At 41.1% G+C, this 22,014-nt stretch overlaps 1 protein-coding gene across 1 annotated transcript in view; it reads right to left on the bottom strand.

Moving 5' to 3' along the window:
* Nucleotides 1-554: 554 nt before the first annotated feature.
* The window catches only part of dnajc10 (DnaJ (Hsp40) homolog, subfamily C, member 10), a 31,953-nt gene continuing 10,493 nt past the window's right edge, over nt 555-22,014 (bottom strand). Inside the window, 22 exon segments of the mRNA XM_023981392.2 lie at nt 555-667; nt 2,010-2,126; nt 2,545-2,667; nt 6,300-6,389; nt 6,392-6,449; nt 6,567-6,620; nt 8,789-8,922; nt 9,333-9,488; nt 9,713-9,814; nt 10,792-10,908; nt 12,621-12,688; nt 12,691-12,747; nt 18,096-18,210; nt 18,317-18,427; nt 18,818-18,907; nt 19,137-19,268; nt 19,380-19,423; nt 19,568-19,739; nt 19,926-20,057; nt 20,269-20,351; nt 20,442-20,492; nt 20,651-20,819. Coding sequence (XP_023837160.1) covers nt 656-667; nt 2,010-2,126; nt 2,545-2,667; nt 6,300-6,389; nt 6,392-6,449; nt 6,567-6,620; nt 8,789-8,922; nt 9,333-9,488; nt 9,713-9,814; nt 10,792-10,908; nt 12,621-12,688; nt 12,691-12,747; nt 18,096-18,210; nt 18,317-18,427; nt 18,818-18,907; nt 19,137-19,268; nt 19,380-19,423; nt 19,568-19,739; nt 19,926-20,057; nt 20,269-20,351; nt 20,442-20,492; nt 20,651-20,819 — 2,187 coding nt within the window. The 3' untranslated portion in view covers nt 555-655.

Below are 22,014 nucleotides of genomic sequence, written 5' to 3'. Positions count from 1 at the left end.
ACATATGTCCTGTTAATTGTTTTCAGTGTACAGGATGTCTTTTCTAAACTGTGCTTGTTTGTGTTTGTGTGTTTTACTGTATACAGGAGGTTGCATACTGAACCCGTAGGCTACTATCAGCAGACAAACAAATAGATTGGTATCATCACAATAATACAACCAACACAGCCAGTACAGTGTAGTCACTTCACGGAATGAATAAAACACTGTTCGCTACACTCAAATGGTTCAAGTTGAATCAACACGAAGAATTGACATTGGCAGGCCCATTATAAACTGATAAACTGCCATTTTGTATCATAAATATAGGCATAAAATATCTTGTCCCCAACCTACATCAGACAGTACATTCAGATATCAGGCAGGTCGACACCTACCATATGGACACACTCCACCTACAGAACTAGTAAAACCTAAGACAGCGAGTCAGAGTCTTTCCTTATCGTTGAAACAGTTGAGAAACAGGTTTGTTTTGACAGTACGACAATACTGAGGTAACCTTTCAATAGCGTCTTCTTTCCTTGGCAGTAATCCTCCTTGCAGAAACAAATCTCTTCTCAGAGTTTTTGTTTGTTAAGTGTGTGTGTGTGTGTGTTTGACCATCCTTTATGTTTCCATAAGGAAAACCATCTCAGTYGAATCGACCCCCTTGAACTCACAATTCATCCTGCAGAAAGAGAGAGAAAACCCAAAAGAGAGAGAGAGAATGTGATTGTGGTATGATACACTGAGCCAACACAATCCAAAGTCACTTCAACAAACTATTAGCAGTTGAAAAATATATGGCACATGGAAATCATAATAGAGCTGTTTACGGAGACAGGTGGGATGGACAGAGTAGCTGAGGGGTGGGTTTAAAAGTTAATGTTCTATAATTGTTGTGAGTGAAAACATGATGTATAAGTACTATCTATCTCGATGTAACGTATATCAAAATACTTTATTCTTGCTATGTAACTACTGTAAAAAAGAAATAAAAGCCACGTATGTAAAATGTGTGTAGAATGTACAGTGCATTCGGAAAGTATTTAGACCCCTTCACTTTTTCCTAATTTTGTTACGTTACAGCCTTATTCTAAAAATGAATGAAATATTTTTTRCCCCCTCATCAATCTACACACAATGACCCATAATGACAAAGGGAAAACAGGTTTTTAGAAGTACCTTATTTACATAAGTATTCAGACCCTTTGCTATGAGACTCGAAATTGAGCTCAGGTGCATCCTGTTTCCATTGATCATCCTTGAGATGTTTCTACAACTGGATTGGAGTCCACTTGTGATAAATTCAATTGATTGGACGTGATTTGGAAAGGCACACACCTATCTAGATAAGGTCCCACAGTTGACAGTGCATATCAGAGCAAGAGCTCCGAAACAGGTTTGTGTCAAGGAACAGATCTGGGGAAGGGTACCAAAAATGTTTTGCAGCATTGAACGTCCCCAAGAACAGTGGTCTCCATCATTCTTAAATGGAAGAAGTTTGTAACCACCAAGACTCTTCCTAGAGCTGGCCGCCCGGCCAAGCTGAGCAATAGTGGGTAAAGGGTCTGAATACTTATTTAAATCTGATATTTCAATTTTTATTTTGGTAAAAACCTGTTTTCGCTTTGTCATTATGGGGTATTGTGTGTAAATTGACGAGGGGGGAAAAACGATTGAATACATTTTACAATAAGGCCGTAACATAACAAAATGTGGAAAAAGTCAAGGGCTCTGAATACGTAACAAATTTAAAATAAGAAAAAACGTTTATTTTTGTCCTCCGAAGAGGGGCGTGGAGGTGGTGGATGGGCCTAAAAAAAWAAATAATAATAATAAATTGAAATAAAAACTGCAGTCATCTTGCCTGAATTAGCTAAGCCAAAGCCCAAGACCCAAACTCTCACCTAAAAGTCTGTGCCAGAGAATAATATATTTCCGCTTGACTGCAAAAGGTAAGAGATAGCTACTAAGATTAAAACGCAAAATGGTGATTGCAGAGTTGCTGATTTGCTTAAGAAGCTTACCTTGAAGTTGTCCGCCTTGCCCTGTAACCATGGAGATAACTGCTGGAGCCTCTGGCGGAGGACGTCTGCGATGTTATTAGCATCCCGGCTGTTGACGTGCTCCCCCCCCTGGTCGCGCTGGGGACAGAGGGATGAAAGGAGGAAGGGGTGGAAGGATGGATGGAGGGACTAGTTAGGGCACAGTGCTCTGGGGGACTGACTCAGCCTCTCTAATAGTAAACAAGTGTAGGCAAGAGGTCCTCAAAGAAAAATACTAAATCAAATATACAGTTAAACAAGTTTCAATAAGAATATCTAACTACTGGAACTTCTGATACATAGTAATCAAATGTATTTAACTTACAACTTGTAGCTTGTCCTCTAACAAGGACAGGAATAAGTAAGATAACAATAAGCTGCTATGATGAAAACAAACTATCATTGCCTCCTCTTTGTCAGGTCGTTAATATGAAACATAATGTGTTGTCTTCTAAATAACTTACCTGGATAAATAGCTAACCCATTCAAAAAAAGTTACCAATCAGGAGTCTATTACCTTCTTGGTACCCAGGTGTGGGTAGAATCGGACGCTGGGATAGGCTGTGATTCCAGCTGACTGACAGGTCTGGTAGTGGGCCTGACAGTCTACTTTCCCTGCCCTCACACTCCCTTTCACCATCTAGACAAAGAAWGATTACGTCAGAAAAAGCACCCTTTTCCCTACATAGTGCACTACTTTTGACCAGGGCCCATAGGGAGACCCATAACACTCTGGTCAAAAGCAGTGCACTACATAGTGAATAGGGTGCCATTTGGGAAGCAACCCAAGACATGGCCGCCCATTGAATCAACACTTTAGAACCACTACATTATCCATAGGGCTCTGGTCAAAAGTAATACACTACTGAATAGCACACAACTAAGGGCTGTTCTTAGCTGCGAAGAGGAGTGTTATTCATGATAAAATCACTGGATCCAGTGCCTTATTTATTTTATGAAACGGTTCCCAACATATTACACAAAGATGAACGACATGTTTTCAGTAAAAAGTTATTTTAAAAAGTAAATTTTATTTTATTTAATCCTTTCACGAGAGGTTATAGTCTGGACAAAAGCCAGTCGTGAGTTCCATTTCTGAGGTTGCTATAGGGCTGGGCGGTATACCAAATTTGATGATATACCGGTATTGATGCACGGACCAGTTTGGGTTTTTACTTTACCTTCTATAAATGGTATTTGAATGTTTGGTTTGTTAAATGGAATACGCCGTGTTTAAAGTCAATTTTTATAGTTTACTTCGCTACTTGAGTCATTTCTCTCTCACCATGCACTTTCCACACAGACCTAGCCCCAACCCGTGACTCAAGGAGCACCTTTGTTGTTCTTCGACCACCACGAGAAACTGGCGTTCAGTTTGCACGGTCAACGTAGGACATGTTCACATCAAATTTTATTGGTCACATACACGTGTTTAGCAGATGTTATTGCAGGTGTAGCGAAGTGCTTGTGTTTCTAGCTCCAACAGTGCAGTAATATCTAACAATTTCACAACAATACACACAAATCTAAATAAAGGAATGGAATTAAGAATATATAAATACTTGGACGAGCAATGTCACAGCGGCATAGACTAAGATACAGTCGAATAGAATATATACATATGAGATGAGTGGCGCAAAATATGTAAACATTATTCAAGTGACTAGTGTTCCATTATTAAAGTGGCCGGTGATTTCAAGTCTATGTATTTAGGGTAGCAGCCTCTAATGTGCTAGTGATGCTATTTAACAGTCTGATGGCCTTGAGATAGAAGTTGTTTTTCAGTCTCTTGTGGCCAGCTTTGATGCACCTTTATTGACCTCGCCTTCTGGATGATAGCGGGGTGAACAGGCAGTGGCTCTGGTGGTTGTTGTCTTTGATCTTTTTGGCCTTCCTGTGATATCGGGTGCTGCAGGTGTCCTGGAGGGCAGGTAGTTTGCCCCCAGTGGCGCATTGTGCAGACAGCACCAGCCTCTGGAGAGCCTTGCGGTTGTGGGCGGTGCAGTTGCCGTACCAGGCGGTGATACAGCCTGACAGAACGCTCTCAAGTTTGTGAGGGTTTTAGGTGCCAAGACAAATTTCTACAGCCTCCTGAGGTTGAAGAGGCACTGTTAGGAAGCCAATTCTAGATTTAACTTTGGATTGGAGATGTTTGATGTGAGTCTGGAAGGAGAGTTTACAGTCTAACCAGACACCTAGGTATTTGTAGTTGTCCACATATTCTAAGTCAGAACCGTCCAGAGTAGTGATGCTGGGCGGGCGGGCAGGTGCAGGCAGCGATCGGTTGAAGAGCATGCATTTAGTTTTACTTGTATTTAAGAGGTTGGAGGCTACGGAAGGAGAGTTGTATGGCATTGAAGCTCGTCTGGAGGGTAGTTAACACAGTGTCCAAAGAAGGGCCACAAGTATACAGAATGGTGTCGTCTGCGTAGAGGTGGATCAGAGACTCACCAGCAGCAAGAGCGACATCATTGGTGTACACAGAGAAAAGAGTTGGCCCAAGAATTGAACCCTGTGGCACCCCCAAAGACTGCCAGAGGCCCGGACAACAGGCCCTCCGATTTGACACACTGAACTCTATTGGAAAAGTAGTTGGTGAACCAGGCGAGGCAATCATTTGAGAAACCGAGGCTGTTGAGTCTGCTGATGAGGATGTGGTGATTGACAGAGTCGAAAGCCTTGGCCAGACGACACGAAAGAGAGGTTGAACAGGCTAGTAATAGGGGTTGCAACAATTTCGGCAGATAATTTTAGAGAGAAAGGGTCCAGATTGTCTAGCCCGGCTGATTTGTAGYGGTCCAGATTTTGCAGCTCTTTCAGAACATCAGCTGACTGGATTTGGGAGAAGGAGAAATGGGTAAAGCTTGGACGAGTTGCTGTTGGGGGTGCAGTGCTGTTGACCGGGGTAGGGGTAGCCAGGTGGAAAGCATGGCCAGCCGTAGAAAAATGCTTATTGAAATTCTCAATTATAGTGGATTTATCGGTGGTGACAGAGTTTTCTATCCTCAGTGCAGTGGGCAGCTGGGAGGAGGTGCTCTTATTCTCCATGGACTTTAGTGTCCCAGAACTTTTTTGAGTTTATATAGTTTTTATACAACATATTGAAATAACGATTTAACGTAACATATTTTCATAAATGTATTCATACTATTACCACAAGATATATCCCGACACAAATCTAGGTTTGCTACCGAATGCAGCTGGTCCTTCGTTCTATCGGTTCGGTTGCCAGAGACGCAACCCAGTTGTTCGGTCTTTTTGATCTGTATCTATGGACGTTTGTTCTAAATGTTCCATTGCCATACTGGCTGGCAAATTTCTTATCCCTTGCTTGCCAACTACGGTTAACTTAGTCACTTCAAACAGTGCAGCCCGAATAACAACAGTAGCAGCATTTGCATTTGTTTTGACATCCATAACAATGAGTTGATGAGGCGCGATTTTGCCTGGCATAGAAAATATGCTCTCTCGTCAGGACACTGTTGTTCAGAGGAGCTAGCCAACACGGCTAACAATCACTTCAAACTGAAGCTGGAAAGACTGTAAACTAGCTGCGCTTCTTATGGTTTTACCTGTTTTCAATTGACATTTATTTGTATATATCCATAACAATTATGCCAGCTGATTCATGATTTCGACTGGCTGAGAAACGCTGCCTGCTTGTATCTCTCGTCCCGACTCCCAACACGTTCATTACTATGGGACAGCTGGAGATCCAATTTGAATATTGAAACAATGTTGCAAATGTCGGAGAGACAGACAGCAAGTTTTATACAAATCTCCGCTGTTGAAAACGAAATGTTAGTCTAAAAGAAATGTGAGAATGTCTAGATGCTTTTTATAGTGGAGATCAAGTTTATAAATTGCCTGGATGGGTTGACGAGACAGTGGATTGTGCAGTCAGATGGAACAGGGTAAATAGGCATTTTAACTTCATAGATTCAGCCAGTGGTAATTTGTGGAATAGACAGAGGCTGGAATGCGGTTTTAACCAATCAGCATTCAGGATTAGACCCACCCGTTGTATAAAGTACAATAACTTCGCTCTAGCATGAAAATAACAATGTATTCATATTATAACCATAAATAGGGGCCATATTCATGAAGTGTCTCAGAGTAGATCAGTTGAGCCATTTATATCATAATAAATAAGATTAGCCTACATGGACAGGGGGTGCATGATCCTAGATCAGCGCCCCTACTCTGATGCTTTATGAAAACGGGCCAAGAAACATGCGTTTGAGAGATGGAGGAGTGGAGAAGATATCTTACCCGAGCGAGGACCTCGAACTCTGGGGCAAAGTGCTGGCATGGTCCACACCACGGAGCATAGAAGTCCACCACCCAGTGATTCCTTCCCTTCCTATTACCTTGTTCCTGAAGTCATCTGGAGTCAGATCCACTGATGCTCTTGGGAGAGTACTAAGACACAGACGACACTGTATGAATTCCTTTCTGTTGACTACAAATCAGATACAAATGTCCAATAATGGTGACTGTTAAAAGGCTAGGACAGAAACACAGGAGAAGAGAACTTACCCCACAGCCCAGACTTTGAGAGAGTGAGCATCTCTGTGCCAGCCGTTGTAACTCCTGGTGAGAGAAATAAACAGCACTCTTATTTACAGACTTTACAACATAACTTAATGTAAACGTTACAATATAATTTAGTGTACATTTTACAAATTAACTTACTGTAAACTTTACAACATGTAAGCCATATGTACACTTTAAAACATGTAAACTTGTGTAACCTGTAGAACACGTAAACAGTAACTATAGTAAGACTGAAAGAACAGTAAGGTACATACTAGAGGTCGACGATTATGATTTTTCAACGCCGATACGATACCGATTATTGGAGAAACAAAAAAGCCGATACCGATTAATCGGCCGATTTATAAAAAATAAAAAAATGTTTATATATATATATATAAAACATTTTATTAATATATATATATATATATATATATATATATATATATATATATATATATATATATATATATATATATATATATATATTTATAATATATAAACATTTTATAATATATATCATAACACACATTTTTGTAATAATGACAATTGCAACAATACTGAATGAACAATAAGACTTTATTTTTAACTTAATATAATACATAAATACACACACACACAGCTCTGAAGTGACAATGATACTGAAGAGTCTCCTTAGGAGACAAATACTCTCAACTGTTTGAATAAAAATTGAGTTTAAGTTACCTGTGATGAATGTTGAAAACAAAAACTGTAATTTCTATAATGCAGGAAATCCTATTTTAATAATGGGCATGGTAAGAATTGACGACCAAAGTGCGAGTCATAATTCCCATGACACCTTCTAGCAAAATCTGAAAAGCGGTCCTTCATTTATTCCATAGGATATTTTTAGATTCACTTAAAATAAGGTCTGTGTTTCGTGTAGTCTTACACCACCGTGCCAATTTTATAACTGTGTAGATATCCATAGGACAAGGTAACTCTGATCAATATTGGCTAAATATAAGCGAAGATAAAAAAAATTGTAGAGTGGATTTATGAAAATATGTTGACAAACGTTACCTTATCCTAGTGAGATTTACACGGGTATCAAAACGTCGAGGCGGTTTAAGCCTGCACGAAACACAYACCTTATTTGAAGTAGATCAAGACATTCTCCATGGAAGACATGAACGGTAAAATAACGAAGGAACCCCTTTCAAGTTCAGCCGCAAGCTATTACAGGAATTATAACGCGTCGACTATTTCTCTCTAAACCATATACCTTTGACTAATCCGGAAACTATCACCTCGAAAACAAAACGTTTATTCCGTTCCGTATTTTATCTAACGGGTGGCATCCGTGCTTCTACACCTGCATTGCTTGCTGTTTGGGGTTTTAGGCTGGGTTTCTGTACAGCACTTCGAGATATTAGCTGATGTACGAAGGGCTATATAAAATAAACTTGATTGATTGATTGATCCATGAGTCTAAATATTCCTGTTACATTGCACAACCTTCAATGTTATGTCATAATTACGTAAAAGTCTGGCAAATTAGTTCGCAAAGAGCCAGGCGGCCCAAACTGTTGCATATACACTGACTCTGCGTGCAATGAACGCAAGAGAAATGACACAATTTTACCTGGTTAATATTGCCTGCTAACCTGGATTTCTTTTAGCTAAATATGCAGGTTTAAAAATATATACTTGTGTATTGATTTWAAYAAYGGCATTGATGTTTATGGTTAAGTACARATTGGAGCAATGACAGTCATTGATTGWTTGTTTTTTATAAGAMAAGTTTAATGCTAGCTAGCAATTTACCTTAGCTTARTGCATTCGRGGCACAGGCAGACTCCTCGTGGAGTGCAATGTAATCAGTGTTAGAGCATTGGACTAGTTAACTGTAAGGTTGCAAGATTGGATCCCCCGAGCTGACAAGGTTAAAAATCTGTCGTTCTGCCTCGTTCAGGCAGGGGTTCCTAGGCCGTCATTGAAAATAATAATGTGTTCTTAACTGACTTGCCTAGTTAAATAAAGATTAAATAAAGGTGTAAAAAAAAAAATATATATATATATATAATAGAAGAAAAAAAATAAAAAATTAAAAAGATTAAAAAATATATATATATATAAAAAAATAAATAATAATAATCGGCAAATCGGCGCCCAAAAATACCGATTTCCGATTGTTAGGAAAACTTGAAATCGGCCCTGATTAATCGGCCATTCCGATTAATCGGTCGACCTCTAGTACATACTGGTATACGTCTCGTCGGTTGGCGTTCTGAGGGTAGAGGCGTATCTCAGGGTAGGCTCTGACACTCTCTCCTTGGCAGAAGGAGTGGTGTTTCTGACAGTCTACCGTCCCCACCTTTATCATACCATTCACCGCCTGAGAAGAGACATCAACAGACAGAAAACCAGGGAGAAAACAAATTATTCGCTAGAGTGAATTAACATTTAGAAAATCTTCTTGACAAATGCATTAAGTTGGATTTGTTGATTACATCCACCTACCCTAGAATAAAATGAGATAATGCTAATATTTTATCTTGATAGATATCATGTATCCCTCCATCTATGCTAGATTCAAGCCCTCAATATCCAGAGAACACGTCAGTGGAAGCTCTGTTGCTGTACCTACTGCCCTTCTGAACTTACCTGTGCCATTCTCCTCCACTCTGGCAGCAGAGCCGGGCAGGGCCCACACCAGGGGGCAAAGAAGTCCACCAACCTACTGCATATTACCTAGTAGGTATTCTATACAGCCTATAGCCTACCACCCTACAATCCACTACCTACCCGTGCCATCCTCCTCCACTCGGGCAGCAGGGCCTGACAGGGCCCACACCACGGGGCATAGAAGTCCACCATCCAGGTCTCGCTGTGTTTTCTCCTCTTCACCAGCTCTGCAAAGCTGTCTGGGTCCATGGTCACCACAGTGGGGTCGACCAAGTCCTGGAAGAGTGGGAAGAAAGAGGAGTCACTACAGTAGGGATGTACTGTATAACAGTAACAGACAATTCAGACTATTGGCAATGGGAGAGTGCTACATTTCCTCCACAAGGTACAGGAAGTAACTATGTGGAGTCTCTTAGTTTTAAACCTCTGTGGCACTATAAGCACTGGCTCGAAAGGAGATGGCCTGATACTGTGAACTAGGCTAATGGTAAGCTTCTCACCTGTATGAACTCCAGGATTCCGTCAGCAGAGTGATGTCCCTCGTACTCATGGATGGAGGACTTGTTAAAGATTACCGTGGTCGGGTAGGCATGGATATTATACTGAAAACAAACAACATTACTGGTAGCTAGTACTACTTTCGATTAAATATCACGGTGGTTGCGTAGGCATGGACCGAAAACAGGCACATAGGACATACAGATCGTTACATAACTGTGGTAGCCACTGCCGCTTTCAGTTATCCATCAAAACAACAAACACATTTAATTGGGTTCATACTCAGAGATGTGCTCAGGATATAAATTAGAACATCTTTATTTTGGCCAGGAAAAGTGGATACTGAGCTCACCACACAATCACAGGTGACAGGGCTGGAATGATGGCCCTAGTATGGCTCTACGCCACAGCCAGAGGAATGATAGCCCTACGCCTAGCCTTGCTACAACACAGCCAGAGGAATGATAGCCCTACACCTAGCCTTGCTACAACACAGCCAGAGGAATGATAGCCCTACACCTAGCCTTNGAGGAATGATAGCCCTACACCTAGCCTTGCTACAACACAGCCAGAGGAATGATAGCCCTACACCTAGCCTTGCTACAACACAGCCAGAGGAATGACAGCTCTACTATGCCTGTATGCCATACAGCCCAGAGGAAAGCAGTAAAAATGCTACCGGAATAAATAAAAACGGCTTTGTTGATATGTGTGAGTCATACTAAGTCCATTGAATGAAACGCGTATTATTTACTTCAATCATCAATACCTTCATTATAGTAAGAAATGATGTCATACAGTAGGGGCCATGATTTGGGGACATAGTTAAACTCTGGGAGCGACAGTCTTGCATGGCTGGCTCCTCAATACTAGCCTAGTTGGCAGTCTTCTTAGCTAGCATTCCACTCATTTTACACCGCATGATATGCACACGACATGGAGTACAAGAAGTGGAATGCTAGCTAAACAGACTGGCAACCAGGATCCCTCAATACATCTAGGCAGATATTGTGGAATACATAGAAGAATAGCACATCTAGGGGGTTTGGGTTTACGTTTGGTATGTTCTCCCGCCACTCACCATGCTGCAGAGTCTCTCATGCACGGTGCAGTCCAGCGTTCCAAACTTCATCTGACCAAACAGCTGGATCGAGGCTTTCCTCAGCTCAGGGAGGAGAGCACGACAGGGCGGACACCACTACAAGGAAACAGTAGAGTAGTATTTGTTCATGGACCTCACCCAATGTCTCAGCCAACTCAATGGGATCTAGTCCACTTTACACAACAATAAAGTCTGTTTACTTTCAGGGATTAATGTTAGTCACCAACAGATTATTATTTTAATAGCCACACCTAGTTTATGACTACCAACCCGTAGCACTCACGTCTGTAGCCATGAAGTGCTTTGAAAGGCTGGTCATGGATCACATCAACACCATTATCCCAGACACCCTAGACCCACTCCAATTTGCATATCGTCCCAACAGATCCACAGATGATGCAATCTCTATTGCACTCAACAATGCCCTTTCCCACCAGGACAAAAGGAACACATATGTGAGAATGCTATTCATTGACTACAGCTCAGCGTTCAACACCATAGTGCCCTCAAAGCTAATCAGTAAGCTAAGGACCCTGGGACTAAACACCTCCCTCTGCAACTGGATCCTGGACTTCCTGACGGGCCGCCCACAGGTGGTAAGGAACAACACATCCGTCACGCTGATCCTCAACACGGGGGCCACTCAGGGGTGCGTGCTCCAGTYGTCCCCTCCTGTACTCCCTGTTCACTCATGACTGCATGGCCAGGCACGACTCCAACACCATCATCAAGTTTGCAGATGACACAACAGTGGTAGGCCTGATCACCGACAACGATGAGACAGCCTATAGGGAGGTCAGAGACCTGGTRGTGTGGTGCCAGGACAACAACCTCTCCGTCAACGTGATCAAGACAAAGGAGATGACTGTGGACTACAGGAAAAGGAGGACCGAGCACGCCCCAATTCTCATCGACGGGGCTGTAGTGGAGGAGGTTGAGAGCTTCAAGTTCCTTGGTGTCCACATCACCAACCAGCTAAAATGGTCTAAACACACTAAGACAGTCGTGAAGAGGGCACGACAAAATCTATTCCCCTCAGGAGACTGAAAAGATTTGGCATGGGTCCTCAGATCCTCAAAAGGTTCTACAGCTGCACCATCGAGAGCATCCTGACTGGTTACATCCCAGCCTGGTATGGCAACTGCTCGGCCTTCGACCGCAAGCCACTACAGAGGGTAGTGCGTACGGCCCAGTACACCACTGGGGCCAAGCTTCCTGCCATCCAGGACTCTATACCAGGTGGTATCAGAGAAAGGGCAAAACAATTGTGAAAGACTCCAGCCACCCTAGTCATAGATTGTTCTCTCTGCTACCGCACGGAAAGCGGTACCGGAGCGCCAAGTCAAGGTCAAAAAGGCTTCTTAACAGCTTCTACCCCCAAGCCATAAGACTCCTGAACAGCTAATCAAAGGGATACCCAGACCCCTCTATCATGCTGCTGCTACTCTGTTTATTATCTATGCAAAGTCACTGTAACTCTACCTACATGTACATATTACCTCAATTTACCTGACAACTACTGTTGCCCTGCACATTGACTCTGTAACGGTACCCCCTGTATATAGCCTCGCTATTGTTATTTACTGTTGCTTTTTAATATTTGTTACTTTTATTTTATTTTTACTTAATACTTATTTTTTCATTGTTGGTTAAGGGTTGTAAGGAAGCATTTCACTGTTAAGTCTACACCTGATGTATTCGGCACATTGTGACAAATACAATGTGATTTGATCTTTCAAAAACATGTCACAACTGTGAAATCGATAAGCAAGTAGAGTATTAGTCACTAACATTAGGCTGATACTTACAGGAGCAAAGAAGTCAACTAGCCAGGGCTCCTTTCCATCACTGGGAAGTTCTCTTGGTCTCAGAGTGTGACATGGGCGCTGACACTCTCCTTAGCAAACGCTATGATGTTATACAGCACATCCTTCCCTGGAGAACAGAATAGAGGTCGACCATTAATCGGAATGGGCGATTAATTAGGCCGATTTTCAAGTTTCATAACAATCGGAAATCGTATTTTGACACCGAAATGGTCATATTTTTACACCTTTATTTAACTAGGCAAGTCAGTTAAAACACATTCTTATTTTCAATGACGGCTAGGAACGGTGGGTTAACTTCTTTTGGCTGCAATCCCGTTAACGGATGATATGACAACAGCCAATGAAAGTGCACGGCACCAAATTCAAACAGAAATCTCATCATTAAAATCCCGAAACATACAGTGGGGCAAAAAAGTATTTAGTCAGCCACCAATTGTGCAAGTTCTCCCACTTAAAAAGATGAGAGAGGCCTGTAATTTCATCATAGGTACACTTCAACATGACAACAAAATGAGAAGAAAAAAATCCAGAAAATCACATTGTAGGATTTTTTATGAATTTATTTGCAAATTATGGTGGAAAATAAGTATTGGTCACCTACAACACAAGCAAGATTTTGCGCTCTCACAGACCTGTAACTTCTTCTTTAAGAGGCTCCTCTGTCCTCGTTACCTGTATTAATCACCTGTTTGAACTGTTATCAGTATAAAAGACACCTGTCCACAACCTCAACAGTCACACTCCAAACTCCACTATGGCCAAGACCAAAGAGCTGTCAAAGGACACCAGAAACAAAATTGTAGATCTGCACCAGGCTGGGAAGACTGAATCTGCAATAGGTAAGCAGCTTGGTTTGAATAATCAACTGTGGGAGCAATATTAGGAAATGGAAGACATACAAGACCACTGATAATCTCCCTCGATCTGGAGCTCCACGCAAGATCTCACCCCGTGGGGTCAAACTGATCACAAGTACGGTGAGCAAAAATCCCAGAACCACACGGGGACCTAGTGAATGACCTGCAGGAGACTGGGACCAAAGTAACAAAGCCTACCATCAGTAACACACTACGCCCCAGGGACTCAAATCCTGCAGTGCCAGACGTGTCCCCCTGCTTAAGCCAGTACATGTCCAGGCCCGTCTGAAGTTTGCTAGAGAGCATTTGGATGATCCAGAAGAAGATTGGGAGAATGTCATATGGTCAGATGAAACCAAAATATAACTTTTGTAAAAACTCAACTCGTCGTGTTTGGAACAAAGAATGCTGAGTTGCATCCAAAGAACACCATACCTACTGTGAAGCATGGGTGGAAACATCATGCTTTGGGCTGTTTTCTTGTTAAAGGGACCAGGACGACTGATCCGTGTAAAGAAAGAATGAATGGGCCATGTATCGTGAGATTTTGAGTGAAAACCTCATTCCACAGCAAGGCATTGAAGATGAAACGTGGCTGGGTCTTTCAGCATGACAATGATCCCAAACACACCGCCCGGGCAACTAAGGAGTGGCTTCGTAAGAAGCATTTCAAGGTCCTGGAGTGGCCTAGCCAGTCTCCAGATCTCAACCCCATAGAAAATCTTTGGAGGGAGTTGAAAGTCCATGTTGCCCAGCAACAGCCCCAAAACATCACTGCTCTAGAGGAGATCTGCATGGAGGAATGGGCCAAAATACCAGAAACAGTGTGTGAAAACCTTGTGAAGACTTACAGAAACGTTGACCTCTGTCATTGCCACAAAGGTATATAACAAAAGTATGAGAACTTTTGTTATTGACCAAATACTTATTTTCCACCAATGCAAATAAATTCATTAAAACTCCTACAATGTGATTTTCTGGATTTTTTTCCCTCATTTTGTCTGTCATAGTTGAAGTGTACCTATGATGAAAATTACAGGCCTCTCTCATCTTTTTAAGTGGGAGAACTTGCACAATTGGTGGCTGACTAAATACTTTTTTGCCCCACTGTACATGTATCTTATACCATTTTAAAGGTAATCTTCTTGTTAATCCCACCAAAGTGTCCGATTTCAAATAGGCTTTTCAGCGAAAGCACCACAAACGATTATGTTAGGTCACCACCAACTCACAGAAAAATTCTGCCATTTTTCCAGCCAAAGAGAGGAGTCACAAAAAGCAGAAATAGAGATAAGATTAATCACTAACCTTTGATGATCTTCATCAGATGACACTCATAGGACTTCATGTTACACAATACATATATGTCTTGTTCGATTAAGTTCATATTTATATCCAAAAACCTCAGTTTACATTGGTGCCATGTTCAGAAATGCCTCCAAAATATCCAGAGAAATTGCAGAGAGCCACGTCAAATAACAGAAATACTCATCATAAACTTTGATGAAAGATGCATGTTTTACATAGAATTAAAGATACACTTGTTCTTAATGCAACCGCTGTGTCAGATTTCAAAAAGCTTTACGGCAAAACACAATATTCATTCATCTGAAAACAGCGTTCAGCCACAAAAGCAAGCCATACAGTTGCCCGCCAAATTGTGCAGTCAACAAAACTCATAAAAAGCATTATAAATCTTCACTTACCTTTGCTGATCTTCGTCGGAATGCACTCCCAGGACTCCCACTTCCACAAGAAATGTTTGTTTTGTTCGGTAATGTCCATCATTTATGTCCAAATAGCTATTTTTGTTCGCGTGTTTGGTAAACAAATCCAACGTCAGGAAGCGTGTTCACTAAAAGCTGACGAAATGTCCACAAGTTCCGTAACAGTCAGTAGAAACATCTCAAACGATGTATTGAATCAATCTTTAGAATGTTTTTAACATAAAACTTGAATAATGTTCCAACCGGAGAATTACATTGACTTCAGATGAGCGATGGAACAGAGCTCCCTCTCATGTGAACGCACATGGTCAAAGCATGGTCAGGTCATGGCAGACCTGACTAATTCCCCTCTCATTCGGCCCCCCTTCACAGTAGAGGCATCAGACAAGGTTCTACAGACTGTTGACATCTAGTGGAAGCCGTAGGAAGTGCAAACTCATCCATATCTCGCTGTGATTTCAATAGGATCTTGGTTGAAATTCGACCAGCCTCAGAATTCCCACTTCCTGTTTAGGTTTTTTCTCAGGTTTTTGCCTGCCATATGAGTTATGTTATACTCACAGACATCATTCAAACAGTTTTAGAAACTGAGTGTTTTCTATCCAATACGAATAATAATGTGCATATATTAGCAACTATGACTGAGGAGCAGGCCGTTTACTCTGTGCACCTTTCATCTAAGATACTCAATACTGCCCCTGCAGCCATAAGAAGTTAACTGCCTTGTTCAGGGGCAGAACGACAGATTTTTACCTTGTCAGCTCGGGGATTCGTTTTTGCAACCTTCCGGTTACTAGTCCAACGCTCTAACCACCTGCCTTACATTGCACTCCACGAGGAGCCTGCGAGGGCAGCAAGAGGCCAAGGTAAGCTGCTAGCTAGCATTAAACTTATCTTATAAAAAACATTCAATCTTAACATAATCACTAGTTAACTACACATGGTTGATGATATTACTAGTTTATCGAGTGTGTTGCATATAATCGATGCGGTGCCTGTTAATTTCTCATCGAATCACAGCCTACTTCGCCAAACGGGTGATGATTTAGCACTGTCGTTACACCAAACCTAACCATAAACATCAATGCCTTTCTTTAAAATCAATACACAAGTATATATTTTTTAAACCTGCATATTTAGTTAATATTGCATGCTAACATGAATTTCTTATAATTAGGGAAATTGTGTCACTTCTCTTGCGTTCTGTGCAAGCAGTCAGGGTATATGCAGCAGTTTGGGCCACCTGGCTCGTTGCGAACTGTGTGAAGTCTATTTATTCCTAACAAAGACCGTAATTAATTTGCCAGAATTTACATAATTATGACATAACATTGAAGGTTGTACAATGTAACTGCAATATTTAGACTTAGGGATGCCACCCGTTAGATAAAATACGYAATGGTTTCGTATTTCACTGAAAGAATAAACTTTTTGTTTTCGAAATGATAGTTTCCGGATTCGACCATATCAATGACCAAAGGCTCGTATTTCTGTGTGTTATTATGTTATAATTAAGTCTATGATTTGATAGAGCAGTCTGACTGAGCGATGGTAGGCAGCAGCAGGCTCGTAAGCATTCATTCAAACAGCACTTTCCTGCGTTTGACAGCAGCTCTTCGCTGTGCTTCAAGCATTGAGCTGTTTATGACTTCAAGCCGATCAACTCCCGAGATTAGGCTGGTGCAACCGATGTGAAATAGCTAGCTAGTTAGAGGGGTGCGCGCTAATAGCGTTTCAATCGGTGACGTCACTTGCTCTGAGACTTGGAGTAGTTGTTCCCCTTGCTCTGCAAGGGCCACGGCTTTTGTGGAGCGATGGGTAACGATGCTTCGAGGGTGGCTGTTGTCGATGTGTTCCTGGTTCGAGCCCAGGTAGGGGCGAGGAGAGGGACGGAAGCTATACTGTTACACTGGCAATACTAAAGTGCCTATAAGAACATCCAATAGTCAAAGGTATATGAAATACAAATGGTATAATAGAGAGAAATAGTCCAATAATTCCTATAATAAAACTACAACCTAAAACTTCTAACCTGGGAATATTGAAGACTCATGTTYAAAGGAACCACCAGCTTTCATATGTTCTGAGCAAGGAACTTAAACGTTAGCTTTTTTTACATGGGACATATTGCACTTTTACTTTCTTCTCCAACACTTTGTTTTTGCATTATTTAAACCAAATTGAACATGTTTCATTATTTATTTGAGGCTAAATTGATTTTATTGATGTATTATATTAAGGTAAAAGAAAAGTGTTCATTCAGTATTGTTGTAATTGTCATTATTACAAATACATTTTATTTTTTAATTACATTTTTTATTTTTATTATTATAATAAAAWATATATATATATATTATTTAAATCGGCCGATTAATCGGTATTGGCTAGTTTTTTGGTCCTCCAATAATCTGTATCGGCGTTGAAAAATCATAATCGGTCGACCTCTAGAACAGAAACAGTTTATTTGCCATTTATAAGAAATAGATTGGAAATCTTATTCACTCAAGCTCTCATGAAAAACAAAATAAGAATAACAAAAAWAAAWWTWWTTTAAAACAATTTAAACTAGGAAAGTCAGTTACGAACAAATTCTAATTTATAATGACAGCCTACCCCGGCCAAACCCGGACGACGCTGGGCCAATTGTGCACCACCCTATGGGACTCCCAATCACAGCCGGATGTGATGCAGCTTGGATTCGAAACAGGTACCACTGAGATGCAGTGTCTTAGAACACTGCTCCACTCGGGAGCCCCCCCCAAGTAGATATACAAATGTGCATATGTATAACAACAACCAGTGAAAAGCAATGCCGAGTGAAATACAGAGATAACCAAAATCGATTGAGTTCGAATAAGACGTTGACTTACCATGGTGTATCTCAAAGTCATGAATCCCAAGGCCTTTGAAGACAGCGATGCAGGGCTTTTGAATGTAGAAGGAGACGCATAGTTCTGAGTCAGTAAGGCAGTCCACCTTTCCCACCTGAGAAAAAGCACAGAGTACTGGCAGTATTAAACATCCAGACTGAATCAGTGACGAGAATGAACAGTGAATCAGAGCGATATTCATTGTGGATTTCAGACCTTACCTGTATGTGGGCTGCCTTCAGAAGAGCCTTGAGCTTCTTATACTCATGAGATGCCATGGTCTTCTGTCCGAAAGAAAAACTGACAAGCCACCGATGATGGGCCAGTTTACTCTACAGAGACCGATGGAGAATAGAACACAATAGGACAGAATAACTGTATTTTTCCTAAATATTTCAGCATCACCACTACAGGTGTTTTCCTCAACTGAAATCATGTCAGACAACAGATTATTTCATCTCAAATATATGTGGTTATTTTTAGTAGGTAGGTATATTATTACTAGGAAGAGGAAAGAACAGCATGGCACCGATCAAACATCCACAACATTCAAGCCGACCTCCAACAACTGAGTCTGCCTCTCACAGATTGGACAGCACTAAGGACGCTGCACTAAGACATAACCCCCCCCGAGGCACAATAAATATATGGTTGTACGAGATGGTAATACAGATGATTTTTACTGTACCTTAGATTTGATTATTGGGTTATTATTACTATACCTGGAAGGTTTCCTTAGTAAGAGCCTCCAGGTCAGGCAGATGCTGCATCACCTCTCCATAGATCTCTCTGGTATCCAAACTCTGCAGGAACTGTTGTTGTGATGAAACCAATGTTTGTTGTAAAACTGGGCTTTCAGAACAGTCACGATTCTATCTCATGTCAATAAAACATTTTWAAAAAGTGTTCTCTAAGCCATGTATGGTGAGGCTTCTTCATAAACCCATCCTGGGTTTCTCCTTCTCACTTACAAATTCATTTCATGTTATACTTTGTTTTTAGTGTGCGCAAACAAAACTAAAAAACATGGGCCTCTCTTACCAGCACGCTGCCCTTGTTCTTCAGTGAACTGCCGGGGGGGAAGAAGGCTGTGGTGCTGGTGGTCACCTCAAAGCTGCCACACAACTCAGCCTGTATTGAGCAGTCCATCCAGCCCACGTTCACTAGACCTTCCTGAAGAGGACACAAGAGAAGAGACATATTTCAGTCACAATAACAATGTATGTATGTACATGTATGCTCATGGGAAGGTAAACATACAGCATGGGTTCAATGAGGACTTACCAACATTCCTGCTAATTTTTGCCTCGTCTGTGACTCTAGACAGTCTATAAAGAGATCAAACACAGATCATATTTTAACTGTATAGAAAATACAATTCCTACCATATTGGTTTCACTAATTCTGACTAAAAGTCTCTATTTGTAAACATGACAAAGCATCTCAACGTAACCCTTAACAGCCTGTCTTACCTCCAGAGTCAGCACAGAAGGTGATCAGCCATCCAACTCCAGATGAAAATGCTGCCTCAATCTCGGTGAAGACATTGCCTTGCCACAGCTCTGTAACTCTGCTCTTCACAAACTGCATGCCAAACTTAGTCAAACTCTCCTTGGCCCTATCTCCAAAGTATTTCTCTGGATTCTATTGGGACGACAGAAAGGGATGCGTTTTAGAGGGTTGTTCCTAACACCATGATCAGTGAGTGATTTTAAAACAGATTGAATGATGTGCTAAAACAATGGTGAGCGTAGCATTCAGTCTGGTTTAACCAGGCTACGTGATGCATGACAGAGCTATCCTAAAAGACAGCTGTGACGTTTCTCCTACCATTCCAGCTTTGTAAATGTAGAGGCTGGGGTAGCTGTTGATGCCTTTGCTGCGACACAGTCTGTTGTGGTCACCGCAGTTCACTGCTCCTATCCTGATCACTCCATCCATCTCCTTAGCAAACTCCCTCCACTGCGGAAACACACACAAGGTAACATATGTTAGAAAATTAAACATAGATAACAATTATCAAAGGATAAATGAAAACGACTTTAAAAAAAAAGGTACTATCTGCAATATCTACCACTTTTCAATGGACATTTTAATTAAGTATATGAAACAACCAATGAATAGCAGTAAATATAGCAGAATGCACTTTTACAGTGAGTGAGCAAAGTATTACCGTGGGAGCCAGCTCGTGACAGTGATGACAACGAGGGAAGTAGAAGTTGACAAACCAGAGTTCCCCAGAGTTCACTGCTGCATCTATGGTAGTAGAGTCAGTATCATTACAACAAACATTCCCCAACAAGAAAAGATGGCTCTGAAGGTTCGGAATAGTGTGACATCACTTACCGAAGTCTCCCCTATCTAAAGTGACAATCTCTAGGTCATCATCGTAGATACCTGCAGAAAGAGTAAGATGACAAGTCACACCAACGTCCTGAGGAAATGACTGAAAATGTTGCATGTTAGCAATGGCTTATCTATCCCCTTTCTTCATATTTCTTGTCAATGTTTACATTTCACATTCTTAGACTACTCAAAAAAAAAAAACGATTTACCAAATTCATTTCTATAGTAGTTCCAGCTCTCATATCGTCCTCCTCCCTGCTGCTCGTCCTGCAGACCCTTCTCTCCATACTTGTCATACTTCTTCCTCAGATCGTCATCCTTCAAAACTTCATAGGCTCGGGTTACCTTCAGGAACTTGTCGTGGGCAGTTTCATCATGCTGGACAATGAGAGCAACAAATCAAGTACTGGACTTTGTGGAAAATATCTAGCCTGCTACCAGACGTGGTTGTGCTGTTTTGTTGTGACAATGACCATAGAATTAAGAAAAACAGCAAAAACAGATCTGGGACCAGACTAGGAAATCACCAGTATGTTGTGATATGTCATAGCCTATGATAAAAGTTACATTTTAACATGTTATAACACACACAGTCAAAAGTTGACACACCTACTAATTGAAGGGTTTTTCTTTAATTTTACTATTTTCTACATTGTAGAATTATAGTGAAGACATCAAACTATGAAATAACCCCAAAAAGTGTTAAACAATTCTTCAAAGTAGCCACCGTTGCCTTGATGACAGCTTTGCACACGCTTGGCATTCTCTCAACCAGCTTCATGAGGTAGTCACCTGGAATGCATTTCAATTAACAGGTGTGCCTTGTATAAAGTTAATTTGTGGAATTTCTTTCCTTCTTAATGCGTTTGAGCCAATCAGTTGTGTTTTGACAAGGCAGGATTGGTATCAGGAAGATAGCTCTATTTGGCAAAAGTCCATATTATGGCAAGAACAGCTCAAATAAGCAAAGAGAAATGACAGTTCATCTTTACTTTAAGACATAAAGGTCAGTCAATCTGGAACATTTCAAGAACTTTGAACGTTTCTTCAAGTGCAGTCGCAAAAACCATCAAGCGCTAGGAGGAAACTGGCTATCATGAGGATCGCCACAGGAAAGGAAGACCCAGATTTACCTCTGCTGCAGAGGATACGTTCATTAGAGTTACCAGCCTCAGAAATCTGCAATTAACTGCACCCAAGATTGCAGCCCAAATAAATGCTTCAGAGTTCAAGTAACAGATATATCTCAACTAGAAGTCGACCGATTATGATTTTTCAATGCAGATACCTATTATTGGAGTACAAAAAAAAAGCAGATACCGATTAAATCGGCCTATATACAGTGGGGCAAAAAAGTATTTAGTCAGCCACCAATTGTGCAAGTTCTCCCACTTAAAAAGATGAGAGAGGCCTGTAATTTTCATCATAGGTACACTTCAACTATGACAGACAAAATGAGAAAAAAAAAATCTAGAAAATCACATTCTAGGATTTTTTATGAATTTATTTGCAAATTATGGTGGAAAATAAGTATTTGGTCACATACAAACAAGCAAGATTTCTGGCTCTCACA

This window comes from Salvelinus sp. IW2-2015, linkage group LG36 (assembly GCF_002910315.2).
Source record: "Salvelinus sp. IW2-2015 linkage group LG36, ASM291031v2, whole genome shotgun sequence".
NCBI classification, from domain to species: Eukaryota; Metazoa; Chordata; class Actinopteri; order Salmoniformes; family Salmonidae; genus Salvelinus; species Salvelinus sp. IW2-2015.
This window is presented reverse-complemented; position numbering and strand designations above follow the sequence as displayed.